Source organism: Apteryx mantelli, chromosome Z (genome assembly GCF_036417845.1).
Source record: "Apteryx mantelli isolate bAptMan1 chromosome Z, bAptMan1.hap1, whole genome shotgun sequence".
NCBI classification, from domain to species: domain Eukaryota; kingdom Metazoa; phylum Chordata; class Aves; order Apterygiformes; family Apterygidae; genus Apteryx; species Apteryx mantelli.
The window spans coordinates 73,029,779-73,045,030 of NC_090020.1; the positions used below are offsets into that span (position 1 = coordinate 73,029,779).

The following is a 15,252-nucleotide window of genomic DNA, read 5'->3' on the forward strand; positions in this document are numbered from 1 at the left end:
CTATTGAACTTAAAAAAATTAAAATACACATCTGCCTGTTTCTCTTTCACAATTTTAACTTTTCTAAATTACAGTTATGAAAAGGTTACACACAAGCATTTCAGAACATTAAACTATGGGTTTTCTAGGCCAGTATCCAGTTTTTGATAGTGGCCAGTGACACAGGAATACATAAAAATCCCACAACTGTAAAACATAGAAGACTATTTTATTCATCTTCTACATTAGTTCTCTGAAAAAGTTAGAAATCTGGTCAATTACTCTATTTTTTCTACATTGATGCAGATAAAAAGAGAGTGAGGAAAATTAAGAAATAAAAGAAATGTTCACTGGGTTATAATAATGAGAAGAATCAGAAGAGAAACATATGTTCTGAAACATATGCAATATGTTTCAAAAGTTAAAAAAATCCAAATCATGATTTTAGTTTTGAGATTTCTATGCAAAATTATCTAAGTATTCTGTCAAAAATGGCCATTTCACTAAAAAAACCCAAAACTTTTAAGTTCCTTTTCTATTAAAAACAAACAAAACCCAGCCAGCTCTCAGTACACCATGTTTTTTTAATTTACTTCACATTATTCTTCACTAATACCCCAAAACATAAAGTTTTCTGAAAGATATGAATTGATGAGAAAAGTAAAGCCTGCAAGAGTTACATCCAAATATGAAGCCAGAACGTGATGAAGGGCCTATAAATTAACCCAAGAGATAAAGCAAACATCTGTGGAAAGAAAGTACCAATCTTCAATCAATACATTTCACTGATGAATAATCATTAATTTCCTACCTTTTCTGTTGTGCTTAAATAAATTCACCTTATCAAGCTGTAACAGCTTTCATTCTCTAATTATTCTAAAATATGGGACTTTTAGATTTCTCTGATGCAACAAACAATGACTAAGAGTTGCACAGAAATGTACTTTTCATTGCTTGTAAGAAATTCACAGTATAAACCTGTTGTCCATCTCCTCACTAGCATCAAGAAATAGTGACATGCTATAAACTACAATGAGAAAAATCTGAACCCTAAATCAGCTTCCTAATACACATGCCAAGCACAAAATTCTTTTCTTAATTTACAAATCCTATCAGGCTCTGAACCAATAACGTGTTCAGCTTGTTTGAGCAGCGCATATACTAGAGAATCTGAAAGCCATTTTTCTGGTAAACCAGACCACTCTGCAACTCGCATCTTGTTAGAACTAAACGTGACACCTGTACTTATAACTTTCTGCCTCTACGCAAACACTTTTATTACTACTCACAAAGTTATTAAATAAATAAATAAATAATCTAAACTAACAGAAGCCAGGTCAAGAAGGCTCCTGTATCCATTTCTGTTTAATCATTATTCATGTTACATGACTATTAACAACACAATATTAATAAAGCTAATCATATAACTGTAATGCTTATTCTTTTCTTCTAAAATTGTCATTTTTAATTTATCTTTGTAAGCTCTACTGTTATTCCTTTAAGTAGTAAATCAAAGATAGATATGTATCATTGTGGGATAAGCCTGTCTCCTTTAACCATAGATGAATCCAAAGTAAAATCCTTTATGCTGTTTTCATCAGGGTGTGACAGACTTAAGATTTAGAATCGCCTTTCATCACTATATTAGATAGTGCAAACATTTAAATAGTTCTCAACTATAAACTGTTTATTACATAAGAGAGAAATGCACTCAGAAATACAGCAGGGCACATTTTATCTTAGCTTATGATTGTCAGATTCTTTACTTCTGCTAGTTTCAGGGTACAGATAGTGATGTACTGGCTAAACCAGACGTATACAAAAAGGAATAATATATGAATCTGTTAATAGTTGCTGCTGGCAAGGTTGTTTGTGATTTCCAGTTTCTGGAGCAGAGGTCTGGCACAAATACATATGGAAAGAAAGGGTGGGGTATTATGGATATGGAAAACTTACCTTTAGTTTGAAAGGGAAATATAGTATATTTGGATATCTTTCATCTTGTATTTATACAAGAAATTTCCAGATGTAGCCAGACTGCCCTCTTCAAAGCATGAAGCATGTTACATGCCTGGGGGAAACTGCAAGATTTGCCTGCTGTTTAGTTGCAGTAGTGATATTCAGCAAACTTTAATAGAGATAATTTACAATGACTGTTCTTAATATTGGCTTGTTTCACTGAAAACATTTTAATGCCATGAAGATGTCAATATAAAGCTAAAACTCCATATAAGTAAAACCAAAACAAAATGTTCAAAGTGAATATTCCCTGGCTCAAGTGATGAATCAAACCTAGCCAGTGTGAAAATAGAATAATATTGGAATGTTGCGAACCATCAGATGCTAAAGCCACATTACAATCTCTGGTTAGTAGAAACTGTAGCTGAGTAGGCATAAGCAAAATAATAAACATTCTTAGTAGACTGATATCAGATATACATTTCACGATTTAGTACCAAGAGCTGTCTTTTGCATGCCTTAGCATACACAAAAAGCACCCTGCAACTGTGCAAAGATCCAACAATCTCCTCTTCCCAATGCATTGGTATAACTCCCCCCCAAAGGACTTTCCAATTAATGGAGAAAATATTTACAGCAAGTCTCAGATCTTACTACTAGTTTTCATTACTCTGTCTGGCAACATCAGCTGTAAAATCCATTAAGGACAGCAAAATAAAGTTTACAAAAAAATTTCCAAATAAGATCTGGGCTCGGATTCCCAGCCTAAAACAAAAGGGTCACCCCATTTAGGCCAAAAAAATTTATCTTATGTGATCTTTCTGTATTATCTATTCTGTGTTGTTGGTTGTACAGGATTTCTTCAAAATGGCTCCACTGTTTGTAAAACTTTTCACCTCTGAAAACACTGCCTTAAAAAACTTCTTTGCAGTCATACTGTGCAATACAAAACTAAAGCTTACGAAAAGCCTTTCAAAGCAAACAATAACTAAATATAGAAAGGTATTTATCTTACATCTATAAATCATGCAATTATTTGGAAAATACTTTTAACATGAGTATTAGTAATTAAAAAGGTACAAAGTTTAGATCTGCTTAACTTCAGAACGTACTGCGACATCCCACTTTTCTTTCCTTTGTATTTTGAGGACAGGGTGGCTTAAGGGCATGTGGAAAATTGGTTATTGCGATTACTGCTTGATCACATCACTTTTGGGGACATTCATGTGGGCAGTCTATTTGTATAGTGTAGGATTTCATTATTAGTGTGCATTTTAAGTTCTGTAAAATCACTTAGAGCTTTAGCTAAGTAATTTAAAACTGATCAAAATACATAAATTATTGTAGCAATTTAAAATCAAAGTAGGGGTTTAAAACTGGGAAAAGGAAAACACTAGCAAAGCAATAGTTCAGCAATACTGTAGCAGATGCTTGCTTTTGAGAAGGAAATAGCTGGCAAAATAGACTGAAGAGGAGCTGAATACACCATGAAGTCTTTTATGAAACAAGAAAGTAAAAAAATACAAATTAATCACTAGCTATCAATCTCCCCCCCAGCACTGAATCAATTTATGTTTAACGAGAAGAAAATTATGCTGCAAAATCATAAAACATTGTAAGTTTCCTGTTCAGATTTATGCCATATAAAAAGATAAACCTATTACTGATATATCTGTCAAAGCTAATTCTTTACTACTTAAGTGGAGCTGTCAGATACCTACCAGCCTATAAAAATTAGCAAGGTAAACAAGGTCCCTAAACCCTTTAAACAGACCCAACTTAAGAGAGTTGGAAAAAAACCAAACAAGCTTTTGGGCATACAGGCTGTTTTTCTTGTTCTTGAAGGGATATAAAAGATATCACTCCTTACAAGTTTTGCCTCCCCAATATCCTTACAGAAATTATTGCATCATGGCTACAAAAATATTTCCATAAAATACATGAAGTGTGAAACTGAGAAACAGGATTCAGTGTGTCATCTGCAAAGATGCTGTTCAGGTACTCCAGGGCTGAATGTACCCAGGAAAAGTTAAGGAGAAATTCTCCTCCATCATATAACAGGTAGCTTTATCAGGTGGTTCAAAAGACTAAGAAAGACTAACAAAAAAGGTTATTCTTTCTCATCCTTGTAAATCCTAACTGTAATTAATGAAGATGATCTTGATCTTTTCCCATTTAGAGTGAAAAATGAGGGGAGCTTTCTGTGTTCATGAGTTGAAAGGAATTTCAATCAAACTGAAGTCACAATACATTGTTAATCGGCCCTTTGAGAATACTGATAGCCTTTACAAAAGAGACCTCAGGCTTTCAGCATCTCTATGAGAGAGGTATTCCCATTTCTAGATGGGAAAACTGGTGCGCATAGAGGTTTAATGATTGAAAAAACACACAATTCTTGATATGAAGGACTAGCTGCATGGATCAGCTTGCTCAGCAGTGTGTAGTACTATTGGTACTGCAAAAATTTCTGAATGGGTAAGCATAAGCAAGGTCAGCAATTTGAACGTATCTGAACTGCAGGTAAATCTACTGGTTTTACTGCACTCTCCTGTGAATCAATAATTTTCAAGGTCCTGTCTTATCTATGACCAACTCTCTCCAACTCTCCACATTTGCCAGACACTCTTCATTTCTCAGAATATTTAAGAGAGTTCTAATGTACTATACTATGATTGACTATTTCACACTATTGTTTCCACTATTCACTGGAATTTTGAAGGAAGTTATTTTTTATGCCCTTTGAAGCTGTTATTTTAAGCCAAGTTGACAGTGTTCATAATATTTCAAACAAGTTGACAGATAGTTCTGCTAATGTGCACTGTAAATGCACATGTACATGAACCTTAAAGAAAAACCATGCACTGACAAAATAACACACATGAGAAAATAATACAGATTTATGACAAAATGAAAAAACCCTCTGAGGCAGGTGATTATAATGGATCATGATCATACTGAGGAAGTTTGGAGAAAGGCGAGGCAGAGCCGGAATGCATTTGGCTAATTTCAGCATTAGCAAGTTACCGATGTCAGTTAGATGGAGACAAAAAAAAAAAAAAAAAAAAAAAAAAACAAAACTGTTCTTCCAAAAGTGTTTTTACTCTCACTACATACAGCTGGGAGACTTGGAATTGCACCAGAAAAACAGTGGAAGCAGAAAACTGAATGAAATATTCACTGTGTGTGTGTGCGACTAGTCAGAACGAAAGAAGGAAATGGATCACACACCAAAATCATTTGCCAGACACAACACTGTAATTAAGAAAAAAGGTAAATGCCTAAGGAGCTGTAAGTGCCTTGGAAAAAAAACAGTTAACTCATGACCCTAACTTACAACAAATAGTTACTTTGATTCCAAATGAGAAAAAGACGCAGATGATAAAATATGGGATAGAAAGGATCCTTTAAAAAAAAAAAAAAATATATATATATATATTTAACAGCACCATTCTGGACAAATTCCTACACTATTGAGCAGTGAACACAAAGTGCTGCCAGGGCAGAGAGGAGGAACCCACTGTAAAAATCTACTTTTACCGCAGCGCGCCAAGATCGGGGTTTACAAACAGTGACTACAGTCAGAATCCTGCTCACTAGTGCAAGTCAGTGTGTCGTGTAAACACTCTGCTCACACTGCCCATGTCTCAATTTATTAAATAACCCCACGATGCTACCGCACAGCAGGTTGTTTTTCTACATTTGCCTTTGATAGGATTAAATCAGCAGGATGCTTGCGGTCAGGTGGGAAGCTCTCAAGTCATGCCTGGAGCAGAGGATAATAAACTTACAGTCAGCAGTCAGAAACTATGGCCACAGTGGCAAGGGAAAATTCCTGGGAGCTTTGCCAGGTAGCTCCTGCCACCTTGTACAGAGGTATGAACTTCATGAACTGCCAGAGAAAAACAGTGGCTTCCTGCCAGCACTGCAGCAGCATACCTGCCTTGAAGGCAGCCAGCAAACTGAGAGCCCCTTTTGCTCAAGGAAAGGGCATTATTAGGCTCTCCTCCTTTCCAGGGATAACCACTGGGTACTGCCGGTTTCATGGCACCTCTCCTATGGGAAAGCGGGGACATTATGCTTTCATTGTAGCAAGGAGACAAACTTCCCTCTCTCTGAAGTTGGCTCTGCTGTTGTAAGAGTTTTGAGTCTTGTCTGCATCTTGAGAAATAAGGCTAGAGTAGGTCAACTAACATACCGGTGTCTCAAAACTGAACCTGCCTAGAAACCTCCACAGACACAGGGATAGCAGGCACTGTGGATGGTTGGCCTAAGTAGAGTGGGCCCTAATATCTGATAGGAACACCACCCCAGACTTGGTTTGTGTTCTGACCTTCACATGCAGGAGCACAGGTCAATGACAGGGTTGAAATGCCTCTTAAATTTTTGCTTAAGAGAGAAAATGAATTGAGACTGTCAAACTAGGCCCTATTGGATCAGCTTTGGCATGACAGCTCTACTAGAGTAAAGCCAAGAAAGTTACTTCTAACTTCAAATACCTTCCTGAATTTGTCATTTTTTCCTGCTGTATATGTGCCAAATCCATGGTCTACAATAATGATACAAGAATCTTTCCTAACTGATCAAATATAAGAAATTAGAACAACGTTCTCCCTTCAAACAGTAGTTTTTTCTGGTTTTTGTTTTTACAGACTCAATACAGCCTTTTTAGCTTAAATACAAATGCTGCCTTAATTTTGACATGAAAAAGAACTGTATTGTAATATAGCAAAATCTGTGTACAGAGCTCTACACCATTTCAACAAAATAAAATGTTATTTGATGGACTGGAAATTAAAAATTTCTTCAAAAATCAAAAGTTAATATTTCACCTATTTATTTCTTCAAACAGCTTAGCTCTAGCTTCTTGATTCTTACAACTTATTTTGTCTATTCTCCTGTCTCATCTACAGTTGCTCAAACCCCAAAAACTGCACCACGTTGATATGCCTTGAGCATTTTATTGTTCCCTTTAGCAAGCAACTCTGCATCCTCTGTCAGGCTTGTAAGTGCCTTCACCATTCCAGTGCAGGACTCAGTCCCATCCTTCTCTCTCTAAATCCTACACTGAATACTTTGTTATCACTTATACAGTCACATGTTCCTGTTTTATTTATTTATTATTTCCACTCTAGTAATGTAAGCTGAAAGGTTTTTTTCTTTTTTTAATTATCTTACTCTGGCGAGGTGCCTTTTGAAATGCCTGATTTTAACCATAGACACAGATTTCAAAAGGGTACTGGCAGCTTTATATAATGATGCCACTAAAACACAATTCACTACTGCTGCTTTTGGAAAAGCTTGCACATTTCTTAATGGCACCAAGAAAAGTGAAGACAAAAATTCTGTAGACTTTAAAAATATAAATTCAAGGACACGAGGAAATCTCTTTAGGCTTGCATTGTTACACAGGGGTCACCAGTTGGAAATTGCATAAGATGCACAGGGTATATCTTTAAATTATTCATAATCACCTTAAACTGCACTCAATCAGCATTGCAATATGTCATCTTACAGACACACAAAAGTTCAAAAGGAAAAGCACATGAAAAAGCAGACTACCAAGAGCACTATTGTTAAAGCTACACCAGAAAGCTTAATATTTCAATACTGTATATGTTAAAATAAACAGCATACACAGGTGATGAAAGCCAGTCTCTGAAAAATTTATTATTCTGTTAGAACAAGTTTACACTTAGGATGAATTCTCAAGCTTCATGCCATTAGGAAGTTTTACTGGGTTTATAGTGGAAATAAAAACAGAAATAAAAATAGACGACAATCCAAAAATACAGGCTGTACTTTGAATATGATCAACCAGCTTTCTTTTCCTTTACATCTGTACATTTCCCCTTGCCCTCAACAATCAAATGTTATTCAGTCTTTGTGAAAAGTTTCCTAAATTGCCTGTTTTCCCTTTTAAAATCAAATGTTTTGAAGGATGAAGTTGAACAGACTAACATAAATTACATTAATTCAGTATTATTTCCCCAAATCCATCCTATTCTACTGGAGTTGTAAAGCTTTCAAAGATTTATGATGTCAGTTTGATTCTAAGGATTATTTTTTTTTTAACCTCTTCATCCATATTCTTATTTTTGGCTTCCTAACAAACTGACCCTAATCTCATTTTCTCCTGCTACACATGCCATAAGCACTTATTCCATTGAAGTCAAAGGGACATGAGACTGGGGACCACTTCCTTGGATAAGATGGGTACAGATGAGATAATTAACCATTAATTTAAAAGGCAGTAAAATTCTGACGAGTGAACTTGTATTGCAAATTTAGCCTTTGGAATTGGGCTGGTTTGTAAACTCCACTACCCAAAGCAATAGAGAGCATTGATTGCTCCAAACTTTGAATGATAAAGTAGTAATATGAATTTTATGTATCCTTTGTTATTTAGATTCCTAACTACTGGAAATACAATTTTAAGTTGAACATGAACAGGACAATTAAATTACAGACAGAGTCTATTTCATCATTTTGCATATTTAAAAAATTTTAAATAGTTCTAATTCTGACTCTTTCTGACCACACTGCATTTCCACAGATTGTTTAAATTTGCCTTAATGATAAATTTTATATTTTGGATAATATAACAACAACTGGTATTTAATGTGCAGCATTGTACTTACCCACTTGGATGCTGTTGCCCTCCGTATATTATCTGGATGAATAACTGATTTCAGTATGAAGTTTTACGAATTACTGCTTAATGTATTCAACATTTCAAATAAATATGGAAATATAACTTTTTAATTACTTAGGAATCAACAAGAAATGACAGCTTTTTCCACAAGCATCACATCTTAAATTAATAATACTCTAAATAAAGGTATGTGGCCAACTACTTTTTTTTTTTTTTTTTTTTAAACCAGACTGCCAACAGCTTCCTTCACTTCTTTGCATTGAATAGCAGCAAACTGAATGACCAGTTGTAGAGAGTTAGAGGAAATATTAAATCTTGCTTACACAATATTATGTTTTCAGGGGAAAAAAAATATATATATAAGAATAAAAATACTCAAACCAATTTTATCAGCTTCAACATTCAGCACTTTGTATATTAAAAGCCTGTACTGTTACCATACGCTTGACTTACACTCATATTTTTATCCCAGATCTGGATGGAGCCATCCTGACAGCCAGCTGCAATAAGTTTACCATCTCTGCTGTATGTGCAAGTTGTAGGAATCACCCGTTTACCTTGAACCGATCGTGGTTTAAATACGCCTTTGTGCTTTTTTTCATTGTTAACATCCCATGTCCTCACAGTTCTGGAAAGAGGTTTAAAGAAAGAATTGTTTTACACACAGCTAATGTATACGAAATAATTCTTCTTATGATATAGTCAAACACTTTTTTCAGCACAAATGGCATATAATATTGCTTAAATAAAAATAATAATGGCAGAGTAGCATATAAGATACAGCATGATGGTCAGGAAACTAAAGTATAAAACCACTTTCCAAGTAAGAAACTTTGTATTAACTAACATGCATGTGAAGTTAAAAAAAAAAAAAAAATCTCCCAAGCTCTCATCTAAATGTATATAATTACCTGGAACTGAACAAATGACCAAGGGCTAATATAAAGATACTACATAGTATCCACCGCCACTGGAAATCAGGAATATAAACGCATCCAGTGCTTTACAAGAATTAAGACTTCAGGAATCAGGTATAAATGCTTATACAAACTCATCTACTAAACAGATTGCCTCCTTTGTTCTGACAAGGCAACAACTGATAAACCTACTTTAAAATGGCAGTACTGCAGGCTGGCTGCTTATTATTCAGGCTTTTATTTATTTTTAAGAGGCATTTTAAACAATTAATTGCAAAATTTTTGTAGTTCTATTTCACTAAATCTAAGGGTTTTGATTTCTGTGGTAAAAGCGTTCTTCAGATACTTTACAAAGACTCATTTATGTAATACCATTTCTTAGAGTTGAGTTTTTCCCACATTATCAGCACAATAAATACATCCTCTTTCTTTTTAATGGAAAAAGAGCATCTGCCTTGGTCTTCAATGTTTCTTAGAGACATAAAAACATCCAAATGAGAGAGAACTAAAACACTGAGATACAGGTGGATTCTTTAAACTGTCTTAGATACAAATGTTTTCTGTCCATTTAATATGTTGATTTCTTTCCAGATAAAAATTCAAAACTCTTCTGGCATCTAATGCAGAGAGGAGTTTCAGGATTTGGCAAAGGAAGGAAGATCATTAATTCAGAAAGAAAGAAATCACTAAGTTCTCAGGACAACCTCATTTGTTTAGACTATACAAACACTGCCTGTGATCCAGCAGCACGTAATTCACTGGTTCTCTAGCAAAGCAAATACTACTCGATTAAGGCTGCCATTTTCCAAGAACCAGGCAAGACACTGAGGCACAACACTAGCAGCTTCCATCACAGCTGCAAGACCAGATAGGCTACAGAGCTGACATACATAACTGTAGGACAAAAGAAGCAAGAAAATCAGCCAGGAATTGCTCATGGAAGGTATATATAATTGTATGTATAATGAGAAGAAAGAGAAATCAAGTGAAATGGAATAAATCTCTAGTTGTCCATAATAAAGTCAAGATTAGTTCCTGTTTAAAAAGTCTCCAAATCTTGTAACTGTAAGGCATCAATTAATTGCTCTATTTGGAGCCCCAGCATAGGACATTCAAGTTTCCTGCTCTTTTTCATTTTTAATAAAATGTTAAATTGTGATACATTTTCCAGAGTCATCTAAATAAACCTATGCTGCTATGTATTGCAGAAATGAATGTATTATTTCTTCAATGAAATAACTACATAAGATACTGCAATTTCTTGAAAGAGCAGTTTTTGTCAAAACCTCAATCACTTTGTAACACTATAAATTAAATTCAAACCTTCTTATTCCTTTTACCTTTCAACCATAAAGAAAGAAGGAACACTCATGGCCTATCTAGTTCTGCCTCATGCGTAACATAACAAAGGCCAAAAATTTTGATCCCCAAATCAAACTTAACATCAGCAGGTCAGCAGCACAAGAAGAAAAATCCAAGTTTCCTGAACACCTTCTTGTGCTGTAGACAGTCAGTAACACTGCCTCACAAATGAATTACATGCACTGTTAAAAATATCCACATTGCTTATAATGTGTTTAAATGTCCCCTCAATATTTCTTTATAGTCCCCACACTTAATACCCGTTTACTGTCCCCCTGCCGCTACTTGATCTATGAAACTTTTCTACAAGAATTAAAAAAAAGAATTATAAGAAATCAAACTGAACAATCATTCCCAGACAGTCCCTAACTCTTGAGCTAAGACTGAGCTCTTTTATCTCTTCTTTCAAGTCGGACCTTCCAAACGTTTTTATTCTTTACTGAAGCCTTCCCAATTTTATTTAAAAATAGACATCATATTGTGAAAATATCTCAAGAATAGCATGGACAAATTTCAGCTTACCACACGAATCAACCTGCTCATGGTATCTGACTGAATCAGCATCAACAGTCATCTATAAACTGTATGCTTTATATTTTCTTTCAAACCTGTGATGGACTAGAAATACAGACTATCTGAGAAGGGATCTCTGAAGCACCCCAGAACACACTTTCACTATCTCATTATAAGGACCATCATTGCACAGTTTGAGTATGATGTAAACTCATTTCTTCGGCCATTGAGATTCCCCTTTTACCCTCCGCGCTGCCAATAGCCACCTCAGTGCTCTGCCTTTTCTTTCAACTGGCACTTTGATGCCTTCACCCCTTCCACTATTTGCACTTGAAACCAACTTGCCTCTTTTTCCAGTCCCTTTCCCTCACAACATTCAGTCCTTTAATAAAATGCTATGCCTCCCATCATAGCCTGAAGGAAAGGGAATAAACAAGGAAAGAATCCCAGAAATTCATATAATTTGCCTTCATGGCATATGTCTTTAAACTGGCAGTACACCAAACAAATGCCAGCTAATGCTGCCTCTCTGCTTTCCTATGCTGTCGTCCCTCGGTTGCCATGCCACACCATGGCAAACTCGGAGAGCACAATCCTTAGATTGCAATGATGTCCGTCTTGTTTGCAGAATGCTTTGGACCATTTATGCCTCTTCCTCCTCCCCAGACACAACAAATAAATAAAGATTGCATTACGACAGTCCCCTTTTAACTTTCTAACATACCCTGGGTCCAACCTAATCTCGTTTGTGTTGAAACTAATAAAAATCTTTACCATTGCAATTCAATCAAATCAGTTCTAGACTCCTTTTGGTCTAAATAGTTTCTTATGAAGAATATTTCCATAGGTCCAAAATGAGTGTGGAATGAAAGAATAATGCTGCATTACTCTTACACTCAGGTTATGCTGCAGCATTTAGCTGAAGTATAACACTATACTTATCTGATGACAGCTACAGCAAAGTTATTTTTGAACTCCATTGAAAACAAAGGGAAAACATATTCCCTGAACAATTTTCTTAGTTCTTTTTTCCTGAAAACAGATTGTGTTTAATAACGGTTTGTTTACTAGTAAAAACAACATATATGGAAGGATTTTTTGAAAACTATCCCTTCAACATATACGCTTATTCCTCCTTCACAGCCAATATTTTTAGACTGAAGGATATGCAGAGCCACATAAATATTTTCAGATTCCTTCATAACTATTTTCAAAGAAAACCTATGCTGAAAAGGCTCCACATACGCAAGTTTAAGTTTAACTTTTTTAATGGTGGATTCCACATCTGCGAAACAGATTTTGTAAAGCTTTTATATTTGCCAAGAGCAATTCAAAGCAACTTAGAAAAGGATGGGAATGTTCTTTTGGAAAGGTAATGTGGCTGTTTTCCTGACCACTGAGAAGTTAAATGATCCATATTTAAATAAACAACTAATTTAAATACTGGGGTCACTTTTTGTTTCACAAATGGCTTTCCTCTTTTTTCTAATGCTCTAAGTTATGACTAAGACAAAATATCTAATAAAATTAACTTTTGACAGTGCTGCTGTATTACACAAATTATTATTATGCAGCTGCATATCCTGCAAGCATGGAAAACTTCTCCAAGTCCTGATTCAGCAAGCCAGTGCCCATTCTAATACTATATTCTAATATGCTCCTCTGAAAAGTCAAGAATTGAACCAATTCAAACATTAAAAACCTGACCTGTCAAATCCCACTAAGTTTCTCTGCCTACGCAATCTTTGTATGTTTCTACTGGATTGCAAATCTCTCTTGCACAATATTTAATGTTGTTGGCATTTAACACAATATTAGTATATTAACTATTCTTATCAACCTTACAATACATAAAAAAGCAACAGAATATATTAGTGCTAAAAGTTCAGATCAAGCTTAATGCTGCACACCTAATGACTCTATTATAACGCCTACCTTTGTAATACATTATAATGTCTACCTTTGTAATACAAAGCTGTAAGATATGTTAAAATCATCATACAAATACTGCTGCAATGGAATTTATCTCTAGAGTACAGAATTCTGAGTCATCTTATTAGTGATACGGTGAAAATACATTTTTAGAAATGTTTATGTAATCCTCTCTATAAACGAACAACTGATCTTAAGGCAAGATTTTTGGTATCTTTTTTACTACATTATTTCATTACCATATAGGTAAGGTTGTTTTAAGATGCTTATATAATATGGTGAAAAAACTACCTAAAGTGGAATATCTACAGAGAATAGCTGAAAAGTTCTCTGAAGATGCACTCCACACACATTCTGGTACAAGACCATGTCAGCAAGAAAACTTTCAATATTGTATCCTCTTCGCCCTTTTTGAGTGTAAGTATGTTATAGGTGTCTTCTGTTGAGTACATGGGGCACAATGAAGGTTCAGTCACATGCCAGATACTGAAAAAAATCGTATGTACACACAAACAGATGGAGAAAACTAGAGAAACTTCCCATACTTGTTTGGCAGAAAAGCTCCTAAATAAACTATCTACTCCCTGCAACTGAACAGAGTTAAAACAATTTAAATTGGTACAAGAAAAGTCACATCCACCATAAGTAAAATAGTAATCACAGTAGACACAACTTTATAATTTATAACATCTTTTCATCTACTTGATTACTTAAATACTCCCTAAATGTAAAAAACAGAAAGTTTACCAAATAAAACATTTTTACCAGAATATGAAACAACAGAAACATTACAACTTTGTTTTTATGAGATATACAGCAAATAAGTTGAAGTAATTATGAAACTGTATTTTTCCATATTTCCAAATAAAATAGGTAGCCCTTAATCCCCATATATGTCTACTGCCACCATTCTGTAATTACACCTAATTTATAATTATTATTTTGCGGGAAAAAATAAGTTTGAATCTTATGACAATGAATGGGAATTATTTCCATTGTCCAGTCTATATGGATTAAAAAGCAAACAAACTCAAATTTGTAATGACACATAAGCACGACTGTTTGCATAGGCAGTAGACTCTCTGAATTACTGAGTAACAATCCTACAGCTGGCCAATATATGCAAGTTTGGGGGAAAACTAAATTAGAAAAGGAGACAGGGAAGAACTGACTATGAACGAGCATAAACTGGATTAAGGCAGCAGAACTCCTTATGAAGGTCAGGGGAAGAGCAGAGATAAAAGGAAAGCGAGACTGGTCAAGTAAGATACTAAAAATAAAAGAACTGAATAGGAGGCTAGGAAAAAGAGAAGGTAAAGATGAGATATTTGATGAGAGGACACCACACATGACAAGGAGTTCCCAACAGAGCATGGCACTGGGAGAAAAAGAACTGTTAAAGGCTGGAGGGAGGGGGACTTCAGAGAGGTTTCAAAGCAGCCTGAAGGATGTGAAGATCACACTCCTCTGCACTACTTGCAACACAACCTAGTATTCCCAAGTCTCAAAAACCTTTTGCCATCACAGTGCTCCCCCCAGTTACTCAGCTCCTCAGCTCTCAGCTCCTGAGAGGATGACAATATATTAATGTTACTCCTTTCGCATAAAACATCCAGGTTTAAGTGGTTTTTCTGAAGGTCATGAGCAGACCTACATTCTCAGAAATTATGTTTAAATCTAGGATGTTATACCTCCTACATGAATAAAAATATACTAAGGTTGAAAAGTCAAGCTTTTTCCTTTTTTTAAAGGAAAATAAGTCATTAAGTCAAACTTTTGTAAAGGTGATCAATTAAGCTGACTTTTCGTTTTCTGTGTGTGTCATCTCAGAAATGCTGAACAGTTCCAACTGCAAACTAAATCAAAGGAAGTGATGCTTTGAGTATATAGACTGCTACATAATGCTAAGTATTCTGAAAAGTCTTAGGTGCTTAAAAA

The 15,252-nt window shown here is 35.0% G+C and overlaps 1 protein-coding gene across 3 annotated transcripts in view; it reads right to left on the reverse strand.

Annotated features, from left to right (window-relative positions):
• Positions 1 to 15,252, reverse strand: part of WDR70 (WD repeat domain 70) — a 147,251-nt gene that overhangs the window by 56,590 nt on the left and 75,409 nt on the right. For all 3 annotated transcript variants that reach the window (XM_067315830.1, XM_067315829.1, XM_067315828.1), the window contains one exon: positions 9,044 to 9,218. In XM_067315830.1, the coding sequence (XP_067171931.1) occupies positions 9,044 to 9,218 (175 nt within the window). The remainder of the gene's footprint in view (positions 1 to 9,043; positions 9,219 to 15,252) is intronic.